At 50.1% G+C, this 19,124-nt stretch overlaps 3 protein-coding genes across 3 annotated transcripts; 1 reads left to right on the top strand and 2 right to left on the bottom strand.

Moving 5' to 3' along the window:
• Positions 1–507: 507 nt before the first annotated feature.
• N7481_011716 (AAA family ATPase midasin) lies at positions 508–13,394 on the bottom strand (the record flags this gene model as incomplete). The annotated part of the gene is made up of 3 exons (XM_057270935.1): positions 508–5,716; positions 5,778–12,991; positions 13,059–13,394. The coding sequence occupies 3 exons, from the start codon at positions 13,392–13,394 to the stop codon at positions 508–510; spliced, it is 12,759 nt and encodes a 4,252-aa protein (XP_057118109.1).
• A 148-nt stretch (positions 13,395–13,542) lies between these two features.
• On the bottom strand, positions 13,543–15,255 carry N7481_011715 (Midasin; the record flags this gene model as incomplete). The annotated part of the gene is made up of 1 exon (XM_057270934.1): positions 13,543–15,255. One exon carries the CDS (start codon positions 15,253–15,255, stop codon positions 13,543–13,545), a length of 1,713 nt encoding a protein of 570 aa, XP_057118108.1.
• A 264-nt stretch (positions 15,256–15,519) lies between these two features.
• On the top strand, positions 15,520–18,476 carry N7481_011714 (chloride channel protein; the record flags this gene model as incomplete). Its single annotated transcript, XM_057270933.1, has 8 exons — positions 15,520–15,647; positions 15,707–16,245; positions 16,315–16,418; positions 16,473–16,625; positions 16,683–16,797; positions 16,845–16,936; positions 17,000–17,816; positions 17,890–18,476. The coding sequence occupies 8 exons, from the start codon at positions 15,520–15,522 to the stop codon at positions 18,474–18,476; spliced, it is 2,535 nt and encodes an 844-aa protein (XP_057118107.1).
• Positions 18,477–19,124: the final 648 nt, after the last annotated feature.

Genomic DNA, 19,124 nt, shown 5'->3' with positions numbered 1-19,124 from the left:
TAGATGAGGGCCCGGTTGTACTAGTTACCCTATGCCTACTAGTTAGTAGTAACAGGACTTCACTTTCCACAGATGTTGTTTTGCTTATGAATTGTATTGTAATTACGTGGTCAATACTCATCATGCCGGCAGACCACTGAGCTATCTTGAAAATCGCTTGACCCCATTACTATAACTGCTAGTATAAGCTAGATTTTACTAGTCGCCGTCTTCTCCCCATGAGGAGAAGGGTCTTGAGACGGTATTTGGCGCCGTCAATGTAATTGGTAAGTGGGATTTCCTGTTACTCACTAGAGTAAGTAGCGGTGCTGACTCGTTGGCTTCTTGATTAGGAGTCGGTTTCTTGGACGGGAAAAGAAAAGCCAGGCCATGGCATAGGAAATCAAGTCGGTAAGTAATAATTACTGTTCAAAATTTACAGTGTCTAGCTTTATCATATACAAAAGAAAAATCCCCAAACCCCAAAATCAAAACGCCAAATAGTGCAAATCGCTTTTTGTAGTTCCATCAGGACGAAACATCAACAACTTCGGCAAACCACTGCTTCAATGCAGTTGCCAAAACAGAAGGCAGCTCTCTAACATCTCGAACCACCAAATAGTAGGGGAAGGGGAAGTCCTCCAGATATCTCTTCATCTGGAGTTTCATTTCACCACCCGTATCGGGCTCAAAGGTAGCCTGCGAGAGATCCAGAATGGAGCTACCCTTAACAGCATCAACAATGATGAACACAATCATAATGCGTTCCTCAAGAGCCTGGCGAACCAGACGACGAATAGTATCGTGGTCCTCACAGATACCATCGGAAATAATCAGCTCAAGCTGCCAAAGATCAGCAGAGCCAGAACCAGCTGAGCGCTTCCACTTCGCCTCGCGGAAAAGGGCGATGGAATCCGCAATCAGTTTGCGCACATTGGTACCAGTCTGTTGATAGCTGAAGTGCTGGAAGACCTGGGAACCAGCTTCGGAGGAGAAGGGCTTGCCGAATTCGTGTGCAACACGCACATGATCTTCACTACCGAAGCCCAGGACGCACAAATCACCGGCCTCGAGCATGCTGAGACTCTTCGCGACGAGAGCGAGGGTTTCGAAGGCGAGCTGGCCACTTCCGCTTTCGAGCATGGACTTGCTGTCGTCGACGGCCAGCATGATCTGGTAATTGCGCTTGGATGGGATGGAACGGCGCATCCAGATCTTGTCACGCTTGTACTGTGATGCGATGTAGGGGATGATGCGCTTTATGTTAAGCCTTTTACCAGTACGGAAATCACCACGGAGCTTCGTGGCCATGGTCGGGGCGAGAATGAGGCGGAGCTGCTCGGTGAGGGAGAGGGAGAGATCGTTTGTTGCGTTCTCGTATTGAGACCAGAGACGGCGGGCGTCGGCTTCGGGGGTCAATGGTGGGAGCGAGGAGGAGAGGTGGATTGCCGCAAGTTGCGTGTCGACTTCATCCAGTTCCTCGGTCAGCTCTTGAGCACCGGCATGACCATCTGCCTTATCTCTAGATGTGTGATCACCAGGAATGAATGCCCCAGCGGATTGACCGTCAGTTGGGAGTATTTCGCGATCAAGTTGCATCTCATCCTCTAGTTGGTTGTCTAAGGCGTCTTGCAGCTCCTCAGAGACGTCGGGCAGGATATCATTGTCTGTTGGCTTGTTGTCAGACTCGACGCCCTTGTTTTGGTCGAGAGCCTTGGCCTGCTCCTCATTGGCTTGTCCGAGGGCTTGCGTATCGGCCTGATCATCGTCATCCTTGAGGTGTTCGAAATCGGCATCCGCCATGTCGGTGTCTTCTGGCAGAGCCTGCGAGTCCTCCTCCTCTTGCGAGGGATTCTTGACTTCCTTCTGACGACGATGCCATTCCTCGAGCATATCTCCAAGCTTCTTGAAGGCTTGGATTTGAGGATCATTTGGCTCCGAGTCCTCGCCTCCACCAGTATCGTGACTCGGCTTGGTCTCCTCGCTGTCTTTAGCAGCCCCAGTTTTCTGCTCAGCACTAGCGTTGGGGTCGTTCGAACCACTTTCTTGCTGCGCATCACCAGAAGCGCCCTTGTCTTCATTTTGATCCTGGTCAGCACCAAGGCCGCCGGTGACAGCTTCACTGGGAGCAACCTCATCGCCAGCAGCTTCATTCTCGTCGCGTTGAGCAAGGAATTCATCTTGGTCTGGCTCCTCGGGATCCTCTCCGCCAGCTTCATTCTCCTCTTCTTCATTCCCTTCCCCTTCGTTGGTTTCTTCCTCGCCTTCGCCTTCACCTTCTATTTCTTCCTCCTCGCCAGGGAATTGCTCCATGTCTTCGTCTTCCTCTCCCTCTCCAGGCTCATCATCCTTTCCATCGGCCTTTTGTTCTTCTTCGGGGAGAGGACCCATGTCTGACATATCATCCATACCATCATCGTCTTCCCCGTCATCACCGCCATCCATGTCATCACCATCCAGTTGCATCTCCTCGGGAAGCTCCAGAGTTTCTTCTTCTTTGGTCTGCGGGTCGGTGACATCCATGTCTTCACGGCCGACCGCTTCTCCTTCGTCATCTGGGGTTTCCTCTTCTTCGTCCTCCTCCTCTTCCTCCTCTCCTTCCTCACCCTTCTGGCCCTCCTCGCCCTTCTTATCGTCTTGGGCAGCAGTTTGTTGATCAGCCTCGGCCTGACCCTTTCCTTCTTCATTCTCCGTCTCTTTCTGTTTCTCATCATTCTCGCCGTCCCAAAGCTTCTCATCGACAGCACCGGAATCAAGATCATCAACATCACCAACTTCCTCGTCGATATCATCTTCTCCTTCCTCGTCCTTGTCGTCCTTCTCTTCATCCTCTTCGTCCTTATGATCACCAGTCTCGCCTTCCATTTCCTCCTGGTCCATGTTGACAGCATCGGCAGAGTCATCCATGTCATCCTCATCATCATCGGCATCTTCCTTCTTGCCTTGCTGAGCGAGCTCGGAGAGATCTTCATCATCACCGATATCCTTGCTGATATCCTCCGCACCTTCGCCATCACCGAGCCCGGTTCCGCTTTCTAGCTTTCCCTCCTTGTCTTGTTCCTGGGATGCTTCGGAGGGACTGCAGAAGCCTTCAGACGCAACTTGAGTAAATGTCTTGGTCAAGATGTAAGAAGTTTTGCAAATCTCACGGTGGGCAGAGATAAATCGCTGAGACAGGTCTTGGCAGATGTAGAAGTATTGGTTGACAATCGGAAGGACACTAGCAACCAGCGCAGCGGCAATGGGAAGACCACTTGCCGAATTGTCTTGTAGATGCTGCAGCTGGTCAAGGACTGCCACCAATGAAGATGTAATCTCATTGATGTGAACAGCCTTGGTGGCCCGGGAGAAGAATTCGTCACTTCGCGAGAGTAGACCAGCAAAATTGATTGCAGTAGGGACATCCTTGAGTTGCTGAAGGCCAACAAGCATTTTGTCGATCGCAGCGAGAAGACTGTTGTCGAAGGCTTGGATGGAAACATCGCCTTGTTGTGTTGGCTGCGCGAGGGCAATGCTGTTCGACAGGGCCCACGGTGAGATTTGATTCAGAGCAAAGGTCAAGTCAGGGCGTTCTTGAGACCACCTGCTCAGATTGGCAGATAGTTGATTGAGAGCGGAACGGGCCTGCTTGGTAAATTCTTCTCGGGTCGAGGATGCGACGCCAGATGGAAGTTCCGGGAGAGATCTGAGATTCTTCAGCAAGTCCTCAACGTGAGTCTCTGTAGACTGGAGCTCTCTTAGAATAGTAGCTGCCTGGATACCGGAGAACTTGGAATGGATCTCAATGATCGTTGATGCCAGACCGAGGATCGGAACAAGCCATGCCAGAGTTCTTGCGAGAGTGTTTCTTTCTTCCGTGGCAGTAGCATTGGACTTGACGAGCGAAGTTGAACCAGTTGACCAGAGACTCTTCATGTTGTCGAGAACCTTCTTGAAAGACCCAACGGCTGACATAGCAGGTGCAAGAGCTCCTCTCTGTCGACGAATAACGAACAAAAGATGCTCGATAGAACCCATACTTCTGAAAACCTCAACATTGCTCAGCTCTTCGGAGTAGTTTCGAGATGCTAGACGAGCACGAGGCAACAGATCCAACAGGCGATGGAAGTATGAATCGGCACTGTGGACAGATTTCGAGATTGTAGTACCGGACTCGAAGGCTGCACAGGTGGAGATGATCTGAGCAAGTGATGTCTGAGTTTCAATCACGCTTGTTCCAGCATTGCGCTTCACGCCCATTTCAAAGAGCTGCTTGAGAGTATCGGCATAGAGGCGACGCTTCTGGACCTTGAGGTGCTGGACGTCGTCCTTGTTGTCTTCGGTCAAGGTTTTGGGGGTCTGGGACTTGAACTCTTTGATGCCCTCGATGATGGACATGGTGAACTCGTCCAAATCCTTTGCGATGTCAAATTCACGGGGGATTGATGTGTAGAGATTGATCATGTTGCGGGCTGTGCCATCAGGGTTGCGGAATCGGAGAGCTCGGGATGCCCATAGCTCATTCTCCTGCTGGCAGACGGACAATGCTTCAGGGATGACAATAGTGGCTAATGTCTTCTCACCTGATTGAGATCCGAATGAATCTCCCATATCATCTGGAAGGCCTTGCTCAAGGACTGGCTGCGCCGATTGATTGAGAGCCTCACGATACTTGCGGACAAGTTTGAAGAGCTTGACGTGAGATCTCCTAGCACTCTCCTTCAGAGCAACGATATTGGTATCCTTCCAGCTTGCCAGTTGGATTTGCTCCTTGAGATCCTTCTCAAGTGCGGATCGCTTCTCTTGCAGGATCTTGTCCACCGATGGCTGGAAGGGGCGGAAATGGGCGATGAAATTATTCAACGCGGAGACGAGGGGTGTCAGACAAGTGTAATCATTGGCAAAAACACCAAGCAACTCGTTGAAATCAGAAACAAGCTGAAGACGGCGACCGAATTGACCCAAGGTTGTGGAAGCGAAGAACTGTTCCAGGGTTGAGATTACACCTTGAATATGGGCGCTCATGTCATGTTCGCCATCATCGGCCATCTGTAGCGGCACTGCGAACAGGGCTTCATAAGCAACAAACCACCACGAGCTGACATCGTCCTCACATCGATCCTTCTCAAGATCCAAGAGCTTCGCCCACGTCGTGAGCTCAAGACGACGCCAACCGACGGTCATGCTGGTGATTTCATCATACTGAGTGGCTGCGGAGTATTCCCGACTGGCAACCAGTTGCCATTCATGCACGTAGGAATGAAGCTTTTCAACCTTCGTCAAGAACTTCGCGACAGGCTCGGTATGCTTGAACTCAAGAATTTCGGAACAGCAATTGATGACATCCGCAAGGACGGCATGCTCCGGCCACGCAGTCTGGATTTGAACAAAACGGGCTTGGACCGCCAGGGTGAGGTTGACAAGTCTTCTAGCTTCAGCCAAGTTGGAATCAGTGTAGAAGTTATAATTCTTCTGTCTGTCCTGGTTGTCTTCGCCAATCTCCTCATCAAGGAGCAAGAAGACTGCTGACAGGTGCTGTTCAGGCGATACAGGGGAGAATGAACTCTTGCTCTTAGACCATATCGAACCTAACAGATGTGCTGATTGTTTGACATGATATGACAGCGCTTCACCAGTCTGCTTATCGCTCACAATATTGGCATGAAGAGAAGCAAGTCGCATAGCAATTGCTCTGGGGTCGATGCGACCAACGTCTTGGGGATCAAGCGGGGTGCCTTCGTCATAGGTAGGGAAAGAGCTCATGCAATTCTGTCTCGTTAACTTCTTCCTCATCCTCCCATGAGCCACGGTAGCGGTACAGGTTTTTGCTTTCTGCTTCCTTCTCCTGGTCCTCTCTGAGTCTAGTCTTCCAAAGATGGTGGAAATCAGCGAAGATACGACGAATCGCACCGTGGCTAGACTTGACCTCAAGAAGGGTTGAGTCGGCATCCTTAGCAGTCCAAACACTAGAAAGCTCGTGGAGACGCATCTCAATGGCGTTGGTAGCACTTGGCTGCTTCTCAGCATGGGCCAACGAGAAAACAGGATGCACAGATCCACCCATAAAGGGAGTTTTACCGCTCAATGTCTGGATATCGTTGTTTTCGCTAGACTGGTCGGTTTGGCTAGAGCCCAGGAAAAGACCAACATCGAGAAGTCGGAGGAAACGAACGATAGGAACCGTCATATCATCGTAGGATCTGTAGTGCACCCGAAGTCGGCTGCTCAGCTGCTGGATATTGTCGCGTAGGAGCTGGATGGTCTCTTTAGATCTTGAGGCATTTTCAAGACTGGCAATCATTTCCTCGGGGTTCCTGTTCAGAACGGAGTTGATCAAGTTGGCGAATTCTCCATGCAAGAGGCTTAACTCCGACTTGTCCGGGCGAGTGACGGATGAGGGAGGCGGAGCGGAGCCCAGTTGCTGGATCTCTGTCTGTAGCAAAGAAGATCTCAGGTTGGAAGCCTGGCCAGAAAATATGGTCTCAAAAGAGAGGAGCGCATTAGACTTGGCACTGATTTCATCAAGACGCTGGTAATGGCGCTTTCTTTGCACAACAAGACCAAGCGAGGGGTCAAATGCCTTGTCTGGGACAAATAGTCGGAGCAGCATAACAGATAGCTGAACGGCAGCAAGACCAGCGTAGTGAATACTCTCCTCGCGACTCGAGGGAGTGGTAGTCAGGGAGTGGATGAGACTTGGGAGAGCAGTTTGGGCAAACTCTCTGAAGAAGTGGTTATTTTCAACAGTTCTCTCCAGAGCGATAGGCATGGAGGATTCGATCTTGACTGGTTTGCCTCCCTCGATGGCTCGAAGCACGGCAATCACTTCTTCGGCACTATTGGGTTCGAGAAGCTCCTGGTGGGACAACAGGAGGTCCACAGTAAGAGCTGCAATAGTACGTCTGAGGTTGCTTGACTGGTCCACTGAGATATTCTGAGTGCTCTGCGAGAGAGATTTGGTGAGAGCTTGCTTCTCGGCTTGCAACATGTCCATCTGGCCCAGGGTTGTGTTGCGAACAGATGTAAGTCGATCCAACAAGGAGAGAGATAGGACGCCTCCAATTGCAAGCGGAGAGCTTTCACCGGCGCCGGAAAACAGGGTCACTCTGTTCAGAATCTCAGGGACTCGGCTATTTGAAGCTGACGAGTCCAGGGAACGCGCCAGACGACCAGCCAGTAGAGGCACAACCGTTTGGAACTTGCCTTGATCCGAACCATCGAGCGAAAGATCGTGATATTGGCAAAGAGCCTCAAAGTCCTGCGCAAAGTATGGGTATTGTGCAGATTCGGAACGTCGAACTGCGTGGCTGAGCTCTGCGACTGTTTCTTTGATACCCTGGACAAGAGCATCTCCGTCCGCGCCGTCCAGAATAAAACGCTGGGCAGTCGACAACGAATCCCAGATCTTATTCAGCTGCGACAACTCGACGCGTGTTTGCAAAGCAAGAGAAGTGAAATCGGAGACAGTATTCTCCAACTCAATCAATGATTGAAGCTGCTCATGGGAAGCAGGGGTGACGTGTCTCCATGAATCCCACATTCGCTGCATACTCAAACCGGTTGTCAACTCCCATTCGGCACGGAAACGAACAAGTGCGCGGGACAACGATTCTTCCAGTGGTTTCAGCAATGGGGACGAATTGAGCAATGATGTACAAACCCGTCTACCAATTTGCAGGTAAACTTGGAATTCGCCCTCGTCAACACGGTCCACATCTGTCACGCGGTAAATATCCCAGCAAAGACTTGTAATTGTCCGGAGCGCAGCAACAATCTCTGGAGACTGTAGACTGTTCTCATCCAAGTTTTGGATAAATTCGTACAATGCTTGCCCACAGTCAGAGAGGAAATTTCCGACTGGCTGTGTCGAATCCTTCATCAGGGATTGAATTCGAGTCGACGCCAATGATCGCTCTAGGCGTGTCATTTGACTTGGTTTGAGCTGCTGGCTGGATTCATTGGCACGGACCAAGCCTTGGCGAAGTCTGTAAACCTCAAGTCTGAATTCCTCAAGGTAGGCCAGAACAGTCATACTAGACCTGCAGTCATTCCTATTTGAGATAGAGACAAGGGGCTCGTTAATGAGAGGGTGGATAGGCTGCAATGGTCCTTGAAGGCTCAAAGGCGCCCCGCCGATTGTAATCTCACCAGCCGTGGCATTGAGAGGTTTCCATTGGGAATTGTCATGCAGCGCAGAAGCATGACGTTGCAGCGAGGCGGAGAAATGGTGGTCGGCATCACCTTCCTTTGTGCTAAATGGCAGGTATGTGCCTGGTGCCTTTTGGAGGTAGGAAAGATCTGTCGAAGACAGATGGTCTAGGCAGACTTCGAAGAGATCTTGGGCTTTGGCAGATCCCGGGGCAGAGTTCAGGTTCCAGATATGACGGAGGCGGTAGAGAGAAGACTCGCAGGTGTATGATGGGCCTGTCGGAGTGGGTGTGTCTTGGACTTCATTTGACATGAAGCAGATCTCAACACATCTGTTTCGCATAGCACGCGACAATTCACCGTTTCGAGGATCCATGTTGAGGAAGAGTCGGAAGTTGGGATGAGGGGTGATGATCCGGGCTGAGCCATCCTCGGTCCGCTGTTCGTTTAGAATGAGTGTACCATTGGGCTCTGTCAAGGAGTTCAATCTGTCCAAGACAGACGGGTTGCACAAATTGGCATTGTCAAGAATAACCCAGTCTCCATTCTGAACAGCCCGAGTGAGAACACCCTCGGTCCATTCGAACCCAACCTTCATCTTGTCTGAGTGGCGAATGAGATCCCACAAGCTCTGGGCTCTTTCAAGGAAGCTTTGAAGTTCTGGAACAGGGTGTGACTGGCAGAGTGCTGACAATGAAGTGATCACAGTCTCCAGTGAGGTTTCGGAAGTTTGGAAGTGTTGGCAGATCTGAAGGGCTGAAGCAACGGCCTCCGTAACATCTCCCGAGGCGAAAGAATAGATGATCTGGTGTCGTAAGAATACCTCAATGTCGTGCACGAAAGAGGAAACTTCTCTACGGTGATCAATCTGCTCAAATCCACCAATCAAGTCCATGGTATCAGTGTCAGCACTGAGAGCAAGCTCCTCTAGGTTTGCGCCCTTGATAGCAGCAAGCTTCTTGACAAGGGTAGTTTTACCACACCCGGCGGGGCCGACAAGGATACTTGGCCACGAGTTGTCAATGCAAAGGACAAGAGACTCGAGGATATGGAGATCCTTGGGCAGAATTTTCATTTGCGGTTCAACCGATCGCTGGAGAACTGGGTCACGAGACAAGATTCCTAGGCCGACTTGCAAGGAGTCGGGAGTCAGATTGTGATAGTAGCTCTTGGGAACGACTTCCGAGTCGGTGAAGATACGATCATAGAGCTGAGATACCAGCATTCGGTCATCTTCGCTCCTGAACCGATGGTTGATGACAACGTCAAGGAAGTGTTTGGTAGGAATCTGCAAATCTCCACGATCTGCCAGCTGCAGCCATCGTTGGATATCTCGCAAATTGACCTCCCATGGACCACCAACAGCACCCAGTCGACGTTCAGTCACAATGGCTCTGTTTAATGCAGAAATGAATTCAACCAGTCGCTCTGTCTGATGAGAGGGGCTTCCAGGGAAGAGCTTCGAGCAGATCTTCTTTAAATCATCATCTGTGAAGCTGTCTGCATAGACGACGGTGAAACGATTGACAAAGGATGCGGGAAGACCCTTTCTGCCGCCACCCTGGTGGTGTGGGTTCTGCGCTGCGAAAAGAACGAAGTTTGGATGCCGTTTGAAGGTTTGGTCAAGTTCGGCAATGTAGACCTGCTGCCGGTGATCCAGACAGGAGTTCAGACCCTCGAGAACCGATTGCGAGGCCAAATTCATCTCATCCAGCAGTACCCAATCACCACGCTGCATTGCTCGCAAGAATGGAGCGTCACGCCAGGTAAACTGGCCAACATCTCCCCCCTCAACTGGTACATCAGATCCAAACAAGTCCGTAAGATCTGTCTGCTCCGACAAATTGATTCGAGTGAGAGGCTTCCCAAGAGCCTTTGCAAGAGCCGTCACGAGAGTAGTTTTACCAACACCCGGGCTGCCTTCCAGCAAGATTGGCTTTGATGACTGCAGACCACGAGCGATTCTGACTGAGTTCGCAATTGTGGTGGGGGCATCCATGGTAAATTGAGGGTCGGGGTCGGTCTCACCAACAGTTGGAAGTGAGAACGGGCCAACCTGTAGATATCCAGGCTCGAGGGTGACTGTCGAGGATTGCCGATAGATTGCGGAGGCATCTGCGTTGAACAGTTCGCTCAGTTTGTCGAGGCACTTCTGGCGGTTTCCCTCGAGGTTGTTGAGAGATACAGCAAGCATTGCAGCCGGGTTGGCTCCAAGAGTATCAACAAATACCATGGCAGCGCCCTGAATAATAGCAAACAGGGTATCTGCGTTTTGGCAGGTGTTTACAAAGTCAACCCAGGCAAGAAGGTCACGCAGAGAAAGAGAGGTAGTCGATGTGTTTTGGAAAGTTGTCTTGAACCATTTGGCAAATTGCAGCATGGCCCTGGCCACCTTCTCATCCTTGAGATCCAGTCTCATATAAAGGATGGGAAGTATATCTTCATCGTCAGATAATTGAGGTGCCCAGATCTCAGTCATACGGTTTCGGAGAGCCGCCGAAAGCTCTCGTTTGCCATAGTCACCACCAGGGTTCATGGTTGAAAGAAACTGAAATCCTCTGTCGGCCACAACCATTGAGTCGACTGGACCCTTTTCGGCCAAAAGAATCGATCTGGCTGGTTCAAGGGCACTGTTCAGTCTTTCGAGGACGGAATCATCGGCAAGGGAAATCTCGTCAAGCAAGAAAAATTGCCCGGTTTTCATGGCAGTGATCAAGCTTCCATCGGACCATTCAAACAGTGCATTGGACCGAATTATATTTCTTTCGATCTTGCGCAAAAGATCTTGATCTTTTTCTTGTTTTTGCTGCGCATCAAGGGCTGACAGATCTTGCTTCAATTGTTCGAGAGGGAAATTTCCAGATACCTCGCCATGGACGAAGAGGTCAAGATCATCGGTGAGTTGCTTCTCAATTGCAGCACGGTTTCGGATTGGCCTTTGAGCACCAATAAGATCGCCAGTCTCGAGGTTGACATGAGCATTGACGATGAACAGTTCTCTCTTGAAAGCCTCTGCAACTGCTTGACAAAGTTGTGTTTTACCACATCCAGTCTCTCCAACCAAAAGGACAGGTTCGTTGTTCTTGAGAGCTTTGGAGACCAAAACGAAAAGGCGTCTCATGGCCTGAGTCCACACAATTCCGGAAGGAAGTCCAGCCATTTGAGGAACACTCTTCTCGAGTTCTTTGTCGCCGTATAGAACATCCTCGTCCAGACGAACCTTCATGACTTCCTCGATAACCTTCTTGACAGCGGCCTTCTCTTGGGGGTTTCGGACGCGTTCACCGAGGAGCATGAATCCATTAACAGCTAGCTGTTCACGATCATCGGCATCGCGAAGAGCCCATCGAAACAAGTCACGAAGCGTAGCGAAACTGTTTTTCTGTTCGAAAAGACGGTTTGATTGGCGAAGGAGCGACAGTTTCCGATACACAGAGACAATTTTTGTACAGAAGGACGGGGCAATTTGAGATCGCTCTTTGAGAATAAACTCGAGCTCGCTCTCTGGGATGTCGTCGAAATGGAGTTCGAGGAAACGATTTCGGAAGGCGCGGGAGAGGACTTTGCGGCCGCCATATAGACCAGCGGGATTTTGAGTGGCAAAAAGCATGAAGTTGGGGTGAGGGTGAACCACTTCCTGGGTTTCGGGAATAAAAAGCTCACGGTTGTCGTCCAGTAGTCGATTCAATGCTTCAAGTACATCAGAAGGCGCCAAGTTGAGCTCGTCAAGAACAATCCAGTAGCCATTTCGAAGGGCCTCTACTAGGACACCTTCCTGATAGCGCAGACTTCCGTCGTCAGAAGAAATATATGATCCCAAATACTCCTGGAGATCAGTGTGCTCGTGGTTGTTGATACGAACAAACTTATTTCCGGATACCTTGGCGAGGTACTCAATCATACTCGTCTTTCCGGCTGATGTTGGACCTTGCAGAAGAACTGGGAAACGTCGAGTTGAGCTAGCTCTGACTAGGTTCTTCAGATTCTTCTCAATGAAGGGAGTGATGATATACTGGGGCTGTTCCTCTGGCATGAGAGGACCCTGGCGCATCCAATAATGCTTAAATTGAACGTAGGTGTGGCCATCTTCAGGCGCACGAGGTGTTCTTCCAAGGAGTGACTTTGCATTCTTTGCATTCTCAAAGATGTGCTTTTCGAGGAGTGGAGCCAAAGATCTCTCGGAGTTCAGGCTCAGTACAGTCAGGAAACTCATGCTGAAACCTTCGAAAATCGCTCTTCGAAGGCCATAAACGTGAGCATGGTCAAGGACATAGACAAGGGCGCGGACTAGCGTTCGGATGCTGAAATGGGGTCGCTGGCCAGCTCCATCAGTCAGTTTGTTCTCGTTGCTAAGCTTCTTCGTCGCCATATAGAGCTGAGCAAGATCAGGGACGACTCTCTGATCGCCCATTGTCAGGTCACCCAGATACTTCTGAATCAATGCGAGGAGATCATTCAAGTCGCTGTCCGGGGAATGCACATAAAATTCGGTGAATCTTGATCGCAATCCTGGTGGCAGATCTCGCTTTCCAGCATCTGTTGCGGGATTCATGGCTCCGAAAATGCGGAAGTCGGGATGGCCAAATACCCTTTCCACATCACCGGCCTCGGAAAGCAGGACAGAAGGTGAGCCTTCGCTTCCATGATGCAACAGACTGGCAATATTCTCAAGAGTGTCTGGAGATGCGAGATTGACCTCGTCCAAAAGAACCCATTCACCATTTCTTAAGGCTCTGACGATTTTACCTTGCACGAAAGCAAAAGCAAATTTCGCGTCACCCTGGGAAACTTGAGCTTCGAAATCGGAAAGCTGGGTTTCAAAACTGTCCCATCGCTGACGCAAGTGTTGATACTTGGGGGAGTCAAGCTTCCTCTTCTTTGCTGGCTGTTCGTCTCCGTTTGCGGCATCTTTCGGGGGGGGCAGGATTGAAGACACCATTGGCTAGGCGAACAGCTTCGTGCCAGAGAGTCACTAGGCGAACCCAGTTACCTGAAGCAACGCTTTTAGTCACTGAAGAGAGGAACTTCTGGTTCTTTTTGGCGGAGAAAGTCAATTCGAAAAGCTGGGTAAATTCATCCAACATCGGTACAGCCATAGTGCGGATGCTGACGGGCTTGAACCCTCCCAACAGGTCAGTGCTTTCACTTTGTTGCGACAAGTTGACAACAGTGAGCTTCTGGCGCATCAATGTGGCGAGATGTTGAATGACGGTCGTCTTTCCGATACCAGTTTCTCCAACCAACAAGACAGGCTCTGCCATTTGGACCGAGGCAGCAACCTGTTCCATAATGGATAGAGCGGACCTGGTAGAAGCAAATCGCGATGCCGCTGCTGCAAGCTTCTGTGCAGATCCACTTGGAACCTTGATCTTCTGACAAACTTCACGGCCAAGCACAACTGAGTTGTTCTTATCTGTGTAGGTTGGCGTCCTTTCCTCAAGGCAAAACTGTGCTCTCTGCGGGGGAGATCTGAAGGGCCTCGGAGACAACAGAAGCGAGGCTCATTTGCATCAACTTGTCGGGGATGTACTTGAGGAAAACATCAACTATGTCCAAAAGAATTTCGTCATCAACGCCTTCTGGGGTAGGTTCATAGCCGGTCTTAGCACCAATGCGCTGCAGACGATGGTTCAAGCGACTGCAAAGCTTGATCAAGTCGCGGAAGCCAGGAGTACGTCCCTGGGATCCTTTGATGGCCAGACTACCGTGGAAAGCCGCACATATTCTGCCATAGACGTCCATGATGGTTGGAACTCGAGACTCAAGGAGGCTGAATTTTTGCAAGATTACATCCCGCATTTCTTCAACGGGCAGAGAAGTGACCGGAACTCTTTGCCATAGCCGGTTGCCAAGCATGGAGGTAGTAGGTGCTATTTCCTCTCCAGCAATATTGTAGGAAGACTTCATGGTCGCGATAATTTTGAAGCCTTCTGCGCACTTGATCCGCTCCCTTCGGCTGGCGATTGTCAACTCGCCTCTCTCGATGATTGGAAGGATGAGACCAAGCACTTCGGATGGAGCACGATCCAAATCCTCAATCAAGAGCCAGCGGCCCTCTCTCGCAGCCTTTGTCAAGACACCTGGCTGCCATGAAAAGGACCCTGATGCGGAAGATGTGGCGTACATTCCAAGTAGACTCTTCGCATCTGTCTGCTCGTTGAGATGCAAAGTGACCATTGACTCTGACTGGCCCATCTTAGCTGCGATATGATCGATGAGCGTGGTCTTTCCTGCATTAGGCAAACCAACTAAAAGTATGGGCTTGAATCCAAGGAGAGATGTCGCGATCCGACGCAGATTGGCAGTTGCCGTAGGAGTCTCGACAACGGAAGAAGGAGACGGGTGTGCATCTTTCAGGCGGGGAATCAAAACACCGCATATATCAGCAGATCGACTGGTGAAGAAATCACGGGTATCCTCGATAAGTTTCATAGCGTCGGCATCGGATCTTGATGCTCGGGATTTCCGGATAGAGCTCTCGAGAGTCGCCCACCGACGCTCCTCCCACAGGCCCAAAAGGCGATAGTCAACTGTGATTCCTTCCCAGTCTCCTTCAATCGGGTCGGTGCCAGTATTGACACGCAGCATATTTTCGGTTGCTGCATCGGCGGCGTGCATATATAGGGCAAAGCATCGTACGGCAAGGTATCGGACAACTCGATCTTGGTGTGGGAAGAGGGATTGGAGCTGGATCGGGGATACGGCCTTTGAGAACGTCTCCAAGTCGAATGAAAGAAGTCGGAAAAGTGTAAGAAGCAGTTTTCTGGTGCTATTTGTGTCCAATTGACGAATTGTGAGTTCCTTGGAGTCAGTCAGAGCTGACTGGGGCCCCGTTGGTGACAGAGCATATTGGCTTGCAAAAGGTCGTAGATAGGGCGCGAAGGGAAGAATCCTTGCGAAAGCCGAGAGAACGTGAATATAGTCGGTACTAATATCGGATCGCAGCCATCTTGCAGCCAAGTCCACCACCACTGGCTCGTAAATTCTGAATACGCTTTCTGTGAGTGTCGTGTTTAATGCGCCAAGCGCAAGCGCATGTAAGTACTGGTTGCCCGAAGCAGACCGAACGAGACTTGAGATCTCGCGCGGCAGCTGCTCGAGCAACTGAGGTACAGATAGAGTCCTCTCGTAAACGGGCAGATCGTCCATGTTGTGCCCGAATTCCAGAGGAGCTCTTCGATGTCAAGAAAAGAAAGACCGACGCTTCTTTTTTTTTCTGCCAACGCTGAACACTCCGCCCCACATTGTTCTGCTCCTGCTTGACCGCCCTGAGGCCTGGTTTCGGTTTGGTCCCATGACTAAGCGGGGCCGGGGAGCTTGCGCAGCTCCGGCCCTTCTTGCACCATCTGGCCATCTTAGCTGAATATCTTCGCATCTGGAGATGCTAGCTCTTGGAGGCATTGATGATTCACGATGTCAATGACCGGTCAGGGCTCCAGTAATGTCGATGAGCCATTAGCGGCACACACCGATCCGCAAGACGATTTTGGGTTCCCTGAGTCTCCAGAAGCTAATCGCGGCGCGGAGGGACTTAATGAGCCGTGAGTAGCCACGAGTTCCCAATTTGCTGGCCATTCTGCTAAAATTAAACTTGAAATAGGATATCTTTCAAACCCAAAAAAACGAGACAGTCACGATTCAGTTTGTCGAATCTATTTTTGAATACCGCGGGCGGTTCAGGCAACACACCATTCGGCTTCTCCGCGACAGGGACCCAAGGTGGACAGAATGGGGATGCTTCGCCGTTAGATACATATGGGCCATTGGGCCCGAATACCGATCCCAATTCCTCAAAAGACGGTGTGCCCTCGGATTGGTATGTGGAAGGTCCTGGCCGCCGCGTTGGTTACGACGACTTCTCAGCAATCGATTGGATCTATGAATACACCAAAGAACGTCAACGGAAACGGCTGCTATATTCCAGTGGACAAGGGATCTTGGGTCATTTCCGTCGCCTTCTCGATGCCAGCAATGTGTGGCTGGTTTTGGTTGCAACTGGTATTGCAGTCGGAATCATTGCCGCCGCCATCGATATTGCGACAGACTGGCTAGGTGATCTTAAAACTGGCTATTGTAAGAGCGGTAAAGGAGGTGGCAGGTTCTACTTGAACCGAAGCTTTTGCTGCTGGGGTCTGGATGGTAAGTCGCATTTCGGATAGTTTGTAACTTCCGAGTTTCTGTCGCTCATGTTATTCTCTCCTTCGACAGATTATTCTAAATGCTTGGATTGGACGCCATGGGGGACTGCATTAGGAGCATCCTCTAAGGGAGGACAATACACTGTTGAGTATATCTTCTATATCCTCTTTTCAGTAAGAACCCTGTGTTTCTTCATTTTGCCTTGGTCTTTTGTTAATACCTAACAGGTGGTTTTTGCTTTCTGCGCGTGCATCCTGGTTCGTAGATTTGCGATCTACGCAAGGCATAGCGGAATCCCCGAGATCAAGACCGTTCTCGGAGGCACTGTCATCCGACATTTTATGGGACCTTGGACCTTGGCCATTAAGTCACTTGGACTGGTATGTTGTTCTTGAGCACCAGTGGTATATGCTATTTTCTCACCACTTCATAATTAGTGTTTATCTGTCGCATCCGGCCTATGGCTCGGAAAAGAAGGCCCACTGGTGCATGTTGCTTGCTGCTGCGCGAACATTATGATGAAACCTTTTGACAGTCTGAATGGGAACGAAGGTTTGTTTTCCAAGCTCCATAATGTATCTCTAAAACTAACTTTTTAGCCCGGAAACGTGAGGTGCTTTCTGCAGCGGCGGCTGCAGGTATCTCGGTTGCATTCGGTGCCCCTATCGGAGGTGTGCTTTTCAGCTTGGAGGTATGAGAAACCTTGGACATTTGCAGTCGTATTCCTTACTTGTTTCTTATCTAACGATACTAGCAACTTTCGTACTACTTTCCTGACAAAACAATGTGGCAAAGTTTTGTTTGCGCCATGGTTGCTGCCGTCACGCTACAAGCTTTGAACCCCTTCCGAACTGGCAAAATCGTGCTCTATCAAGTCACCTATACCCGAGGCTGGCACCGCTTCGAAGTTATCCCATTCATCATACTTGGTATTGTTGGCGGTCTCTTTGGAGCTTTCCTCATTCGTCTGAATGTTAGAGTTGCCAAATGGCGGCGATCCAGAACTTCTTCAAAGCCAGTCATCGAAGTTGCTGTAGTGGCACTTCTAACTGCTCTGATCAACTTCCCGAATCACTTCATGAGAGCTCAGAACTCAGAACTGGTTCAATCCCTGTTTGCTGAGTGCAACAGCGATACAACCGATACATTTGGCCTCTGCGTTACAGGAACTAAGTCGGCATTTGGTGTCGTCGCTCTTCTTTTGGTGGCCGCCGTTCTGGCATTATTCCTCGCATCTCTGACTTTTGGACTCGATATCCCAGCCGGTATCATTTTACCCTCGGTGGCTATTGGCGCAATGTACGGACGTGCATTAGGTATTCTTGTCCGCATGCTGCAAGAAGCCTATCCAAAAGCATTGCTCTTCAGCAAGTGCGAGCCTGACATTCCATGTGTAACTCCTGGCCTATACGCGATTATCGGTGCTGCTTCTGCGCTAGGTGGTGCGACTCGGATGACCCTTTCGATCGTGGTCATCATGTTTGAATTGACGGGAGCCTTGACTTATGTCATTCCAATCATGATTGCAGTGATGTTGTCAAAGTGGTGCGGCGACATCTTCGGGAAACGTGGTATCTACGAATCTTGGATTCAACTCAATGAATACCCCTTCCTTGACCACCGGGATGACACTAACCCCCCCAGACGTACCTGCTCTCCGGGTCATGACCACTGTCGACGACATTTCGGTGATTACAGCTACAGGCCATACTATCGATTCGCTTCGGGGGCTTTTGACCAATACCACCTACCGAGGCTTCCCTGTAATCTCGGAGACATCAACTCCAACTTTGCTCGGGTATATCACACGGAACGAGCTTTCATATGCTCTGGGGTATTCAACTTCGCCTACAAACCGGAGTCTCACCGGCGAAACTCAGGTCTTCTTCGTCCATCAACCATTTGCTGATCCTGTCGAAACGCTGGATCTTCGGCCATGGATGGATCAAACTCCCATCACTCTCAACAGCAATATTAGCTTCTTGATCGTGCTACGAATGTTCCAGCGCCTCGGTCTCCGCTATGTGCTCTTCGCGAATAAGGGTATTCTCCAGGGTTTGTTGACGAAGAAAGACGTCTGGTCAGTGCTCAATGGTGTGGAGTTTCGGCGCCAGGAGGCTCTTCGAGGTGATCATTTTGATGAAGATCATCACGGCACCGAAGAAGAAGGACTGCTTCACGGTGAGGATAGAGATAGTGTCAGCAGTAATCTGCGGCGGGATTCATTGTGATCATTGCTTTGCGCGCCAAACCCGCACGCTGCAGCAGCGATTTTAAGGCAGGCGTTTTTTTCGAAGATCTCATGACATTTGCTAGAACTATAACTAGCGATCTACTGGCCATTTTTATGAATATACCTCAAACTTGCTCGCTACGGACATTCTGGAGTACTTCAAACCTCCAGGGTTACTAATCGTAATTCACCTTGACAGGCTACCATCAAAGTTTAGTCTTGGAAATTGGCTCCCAATTTCCAACTTGAGGTTGGAGTGTTGCTCGTGAGCGGATGCCTACTACTAGGTCTTAGTATCCAGTCGCTCTATAGTAGTATTATGCCTGCTTGTAGGGCTACAAGTACCTCTACATTTACAAGTAAATATTTGACCTCAAGTTGTCCACAGGTAACAGTAGGTACTAGTAGTAGTAGGATAGATACCAGTGGTAATACCATGAAGTGTTGTATAGTACTCCTAGTACTAACTACTAGGTACTACTCTTGTGGTGGGGAGTAGTAAGGGCAACACCCAGTCAATATATCTTCAAGTCCACAGGCTGTTTATCTGAACCACTTAGTACCCTTGACGACCCTCTGAGGACCTGAAACGCGCCATGAAACAACATCAAATGATGAATCTTCTACTTTCCTCAATAAGCATTAC

This window comes from Penicillium waksmanii (genome assembly GCF_028829765.1).
Source record: "Penicillium waksmanii strain IBT 27052 chromosome Unknown utg000009l:1.0-4314994.0:1.0-4318279.0, whole genome shotgun sequence".
NCBI lineage: Eukaryota > Fungi > Ascomycota > Eurotiomycetes > Eurotiales > Aspergillaceae > Penicillium > Penicillium waksmanii.
The sequence above is the reverse complement of the archived record's forward strand: the minus strand, read 5'-3'. Positions and strand labels throughout refer to the sequence as shown.